General features: G+C 47.3%; 1 protein-coding gene across 1 annotated transcript in view; it reads left to right on the top strand.

Moving 5' to 3' along the window:
* Positions 1-5,798, top strand: part of TXNDC16 (thioredoxin domain containing 16) — a 33,765-nt gene that overhangs the window by 25,601 nt on the left and 2,366 nt on the right. Inside the window, exons 16-17 of the mRNA XM_010288599.1 lie at positions 3,751-3,889; positions 4,481-4,641. Of these exons, the coding sequence (XP_010286901.1) occupies positions 3,751-3,889; positions 4,481-4,641 (300 nt within the window). The remainder of the gene's footprint in view (positions 1-3,750; positions 3,890-4,480; positions 4,642-5,798) is intronic.

Below are 5,798 nucleotides of genomic sequence, written 5' to 3'. Positions count from 1 at the left end.
TGAGGTGAGCGTCGGGTCTGGGTGCCGGAAAACGGTTCGAAAGCTCCGACATAAATGCTGTCTTTCCAAGGAGCTGCCGTGGTGTGGAGCAGACGGCCTTTCTGCAGCACTGTGAAAGGTGTGAAACCCCTTTGGTCTCTTCCAGCTTCCCGGTGGGCACTCGCATCTGACCGCGAGATGTTTGCAACTGCTAAGGATGGGGAAGAACCTCCCTCTTATCTTTTCAACAGTTAATTTTACCGTGGGTCTTTTTTTCTTGAAAGATGCGCCCACCCGTCTCCCTCCCCTTGGCAAGAGCAAGACGTTACCACCATTTCCAGACGGAGCTTTGGGGAGGTGCATCCTCTTTCTGGAGGAAGAATGCTGAAAAAATATAGCAGCCTTCCTCCTGCGCGTGTGGTGGAGGCGAAGTCAGGGCTTTCTTGGCCAGTTCCTGACTGAATAAGAGCATCGATTGCGGCCCTAACTTTAAGCCAAATTGGAGCTAATGGGATCTGAGCACGTATCAGTCTGTGCACTTAACTGTGTCATTAAGACTCATTCCAGCAAGGGGCAAAGTGCTTTGCATTAGACTGTGAGAGATGCTTCAGTGCCTATAAATGCAGGTAGATCCAGGCAAGAATCCTCAGCTTGTCCTGGCATCTCATTTCCATCAGGAATTAGCTATCAAGGCAGAGTTAAAAATCCCAGGAGGTCCTTGTCCTGTTTCCCAGGTGTGGCTTTAACAGCCAGTAATGCAACAGTGAATTGTTTTCATTAGTTTCTTACAGATGCGATGCATCTCTAGCATGTCTGATGAGATATGGGCATTTTTGTGGTATGCATGGGGGAAAAAAAAAGCAAATATCTTGGCAGTACGTCTCTATTAGCCAAAATGTGCTCAAAGCACCAGCCATGGTTGGGTCTTAGAAGCAAGGCAGTGCCAGGCTTGCTCAGTGCTGGGGTGGGAGACCGCTGGGCGAGGGTGGGTACAGAAGTCACAACCAGCAGCACCAGGGTGAAAAACCTGACACACCCCCCCCACCGAGCTAAAAGACTTTTCTCCCCTAAGGATCTCAGCCCAGCTGATAGAAGGAAAAAAAGGAAAGGAGGGCAGGGTGATCTTACAAAACAAGATACCAGAAGAAAAAGCCTGTGTTCTCTCAGCAGTGACACATGTGAGAATGTACCTCCATCCTCCTGCTCCAGCCGCAGTCTGCAGCGTGCTCCTGTTTAGTTGCAACAGATAATATAGTTTATATAGATATTCATTCTGCCAAGTTTGGATTTTGGCTGTGATTTGTGGGTGAAGCTACTGTAGATGGTCATCTTCTCAACTGTAAGTAGAAAGTAAACACTTAAAGGAATTCCTTATGCAAGAGCCAGGCTCACTTCCCTTCTTAAGAAAAAAAAAGCTATTCTTCTGCTAAACGCTCAAGGAGGAAATGTTTGTGGTTCCCAGGTCACAGAAAGCTGAGTCTCCTCTTCCCAGAGAAAAAGGTATACAAAATATACAAAGAATGTTGTTTGCAAAACTGTTTGCTCAGCAAGCACCTGCTCAGTTGGTAACTAATGAAAAAAAAAAGCATTAAGGAAGAAATGCTTATAATGAAGTCATTATTTATTTCTCAAATACTGAGATGTCATAGATTCCTGCCAAGTATTTGTTTGCAGATGTTTTTGATTTAAATGCAAGTCTCATGTTACCCATCGAATGCCCCTGCTGTATAAATAGAAAGCTGCTGTAAGCAACAATACAACCCCTCGGTACCAGTAAGAGGAGAAGTGATTTCAGGGTAGACTCTAGCTATTAGATAGGGAATTTGTTGGTTTTCTGGCAGTATTTAAGAAACTTCCTTATCGGAGGCTGCTGAACAAGTTGATGTATTTAGACATAGGGAGGAAGAGTCCTTACCTCCTCTGAGAAGTCATCAAGCCAGAGAGTCTCTTTAACTCCTGTGGAAATTTGAGAAGTTGAAAATCCCTGAATTTAAAAGTTTTCTGGGGTTTTACCAGTCTTAATTGATTGCAAATACAGGTTAGTTTGCAAAACAAGAGAGGGGAAAGTTAAGGACCTTCCTAATAGATCAGAGGATTCCCAGCCATGACCAGAAGTGCAAAACTCAACTTCGTGACTGGTGGAGCTCGGGACTCTGGGCAGAAAGGGGAAAGCTTAGCTCACAGCTGGATTTACAAAGATAAATTAAAAAAAAGCAGAGGATACTGCAAAATAAAACTGAAATGGCTTGGATAAATCCAAGAACAGTTTAGCAACAGGTTTCACAACATCTGAAGGCCTCAGGAGAGTCCAAGGTCATTCATGACTGCTGCTCTTTATCAAGATATCAGTGCAGATCTTGGGTGCCCCTTAGAAATTTGCAGTGGGCGTATGATTTTCAGACAGATCAGTGCTGTGATGGAGGAAATGGAAGGCCTACATACGAGCTGAACATCATGGAAATGTGTTATCTGCAGTTACCTCCACTTGCTTTGTCCTGGATGACTTAAAACACCAAACACTGAGATTTTTAAAGCAAATTTGAACAAATCTCCATCCCATTCAGAACGGCTAAAATAAGTGTCGAAACTGAACTTGCCTGAGCAAACTATGGAGGGAGGTGCAATAGGTTGTAACATAACTTCGCTATGAGCTGCCTTTCATTAAAAATAAGTAGCTTGTTCTGCAGTAGGCTGAGTCTGTGTTGGGTCTTTCTTATATGGAAAAAAAAAAAAAAGATGGACCAGATTACTTCGGAAAGGGAATCAAAGGCTTTCCACCTCCCCACCTCCACAATGCAAATTGTCCTTACACCTCACTCGCTTCCCCAGCCATTCTGGTGTCACAACCTTTGAAAAATTGCCAGCAGCCTTTGAAAAACAAACTACAGACATCCCCCCCCCAAATTGTTGAGGCAGCTGACTTCCTCCGTCGCGCCCTTCTTCTGGGCACTGACATCTGGAGCCTTCAGGACTGAAGTTCCTCAAACTTGCAGAAAATTGCTCTCCCAGTTGATGTACCCCCTGCCCTTTCCCTGCTCAGACTTCTCCTATTTTTGCTCTTTCCACTTTCTCAGCTTTTCCTTAAATACCCTTGAACCGTCTTACCAGAAGCACGTTAGGGAACAAAGGACGCGCTGGCTTCTCCACCAAGAGTGTCTGTGTGCAGGCTGCGTGTGTTGCTCTAACATGGGGCTGGACTTCAGCAAAATTGCCCGTGTTCACCAAGCCAAAAACCAGACCTCCTGGAGCCTAGTTCCTCTAGGTTGGTGTCCCTCAGGTGGAGTCTAAGACCTTCTGTTTGCCTTGGCTTGGGAGGCAGAGTAAATCACCGGGTAGGTATGTGCACCACCTAACCTTAGGTGTGAAAATGAGAGAGGAGTGCCAGCGTTTAAACGGTAGTGATTTGGATTTTCCCTATTATTTAGCCGCTGAAGTCTTTTTGCAGGAGAAGGTGCTGTGTGTATATTTAGTGTCTGGTACGAGCTGGGTAAGTGCTTGTTTCAGAAGGGGACGAGGGAAGACGTCGGCCCCATCTCTGTCCGTTGACCCACGCCAGGACTGTTCAGGGACTGGCGAAGGCGCGGCGGGGAACGCGATGGGCAGGGGAAGGCAGCTCAGGACCCTTTCCTCCTGCGGGTGCCTGTGCCTCTAACAGCAGCCTTTCCCTCCCCTGTCCCCGCTTTTCACCATGGGGATGCCAGCTCTGCGTGCAGGAGATGCGGTGCGTGTCGGGTCTCCCAGCCAGCTCTTGTTACCATCCCTCTTTTTCAGGTGCCGTAAATATGCCGTGTCCCCCCCAGCCCTCCTCCTTGCCAGGACCGGTGGTCGGAGCGTGGAAGGCATCGCTTTGTCCAAACAGAGCACGCAGGACATGGTGCGGATGATCAGATATGAATTGCTGGACATTTTTGTAAGTAAAAAAAAAAAAAAAGTCCTTTTTCCATTGCGGTTGGTTGCAGAAACACTGATTATAGCGTGGAGCTGTGCAAAATAAATATGTTTGCTCGTTATTTCTATTGTGCTGAGTTACGTTTGTTTTTAAATTTTATGGCTTGGATCGGACAGTCTGGACAGAAATCTGCTGTTTGCTGTGTGGTCTCGTGGGAGGAGACCGCGGGAGTCGATCGCCTGGCTTGTGCTCATAGTCACAGACCCGCTGCCGTGGTGGCTTGGCCTCTCGCAGGGTCTGCGAGACTGGATATAGCCATAACACGAGCTGGGCTGAGCTGGCCTTGCTTCTCCCTTCTCCGCTCACGCCCCTTCATCTCGGAGCGCACGGCTGCTCACGCAGACTTGGCTCGCGATGGGCAGGGTTGGGTGTAGACATCTTCAACGTGCACCAAGATCCCAGCACCCACACTTCTTTTCCAGTTGCTTGCGTTCAACATGGACCCTACAGCCTTGCTTAGCCCCCACACCCCTCATGTAAGGACAGAAAGTCTAATTTTGTCCTGTTCTCTCCTGCCCATAAACCCCAACTTCTCGTTTTGATGTCTTGCAGCCAGAAATCACCGTGCAAAATCTGCCCTACTACTTGCAACTCAAAAAGCCCTTCCTCATCTTGTTCAGCGATGGTGACATCGGCCAAATGGCAAGCGAGGAAATGCTGAAGCTGGCAAAAGGAAGACCCCAGCAAGCGTTTGTGGCTTGCTGGTTGAACTTGTGAGTATGTAAAAACTTCTTTGTTTTTTTCCGTTAGCTCACTCTTAGCATTTCAGGGCAAGTAAAAACTGACTCTGCAATTACTCAAAACACTATCTAGCTGGTAATGTGATTATTCGGTCTGAAATCATCATGAGCTGGGAGGGCAAATCATTCAGCAGTGATTCAGTATGTGTTGTGGGCAGCTGCAAAATTGCACGACAAAGTAAAATTAGTAAATGTTTAATTGGTTGCAGGAATAATTTTCAGTAGAGTAAAATGTTCTCAAAGATATGGCATGGTAGCTTGACCCTGGCGCTGGTGTTATTTGTATTTTTGTCCCATGTAGGAGGAAAAAGTAAATTTGCCCTTCTGGAGTGTCTTGCGGTGCTTATTCCATCAGCAATTAGAGAGAAGCACAACAGGGCGATTACTGATTGTTGACTGGGGGAAAGAAAGTTTTCAGAAGAAGGGACAGCCAGAAGAAGCCCCACAAGGCAAACTTTAAAAATATTCAAGTAACAAAATGAATCCAGGAGCTAAGAAATAGAAAGTTGTAGGGGAGGGGATTTTTTTTAATCCTCCCTAGCTGCTTTTTCAATTTTTAGCCTCTGTTTGTTTTGCCCAAGCCCAGAGACACCTCACCGTCTTAATCATAACGTGCTTTGAAGTCTGGGAAGTGCCTCGCAGCGTGGGCTGAAGTTTAGCTAACGGGGAATGCACATGTTTTCAGAGAGAAGACAATTTGTTTGCCAGTAATGCACAAGAAACGAGAGCCCCTGGAACTTCCCCACCTACACATCTGCCTTTGCTCTCCCTTCCTGAGAAACAAAGAGCTGTCCTTTGTCAGAGCAGAAGGGCTTTGCCACAAAAAAAGGCAGAATATGGCCGTTGGCTCGGGAAGGGTGGCACAGCCCTAGAAAGAAGACCTCATTCCCACGGCGAGAGCCAGCTCAGACCTGGAGCATCACTCTCAGCCTGAAAATAGCGTTGGAGGGACTCGGCATCTTCATGTGCTTGCTCTCCCTCCATCTCAAAGTCCTCTTCTGGCTCTCTGTGTCACTTGGGGAAGTTGCCCTTCCAGCTCCTCGGGCTGTGGGGAACCACGCAGCAGCTGCCCAGGGGCTGGACCGCCCGAGCACAGCCCCTCTGCGTCAGCTCCTGCCTCCCGCCCCTGC

This window comes from Phaethon lepturus, unplaced genomic scaffold, assembly GCF_000687285.1.
Source record: "Phaethon lepturus isolate BGI_N335 unplaced genomic scaffold, ASM68728v1 scaffold13216, whole genome shotgun sequence".
Taxonomy (NCBI): domain Eukaryota; kingdom Metazoa; phylum Chordata; class Aves; order Phaethontiformes; family Phaethontidae; genus Phaethon; species Phaethon lepturus.
The sequence above is the reverse complement of the archived record's forward strand: the minus strand, read 5'-3'. Positions and strand labels throughout refer to the sequence as shown.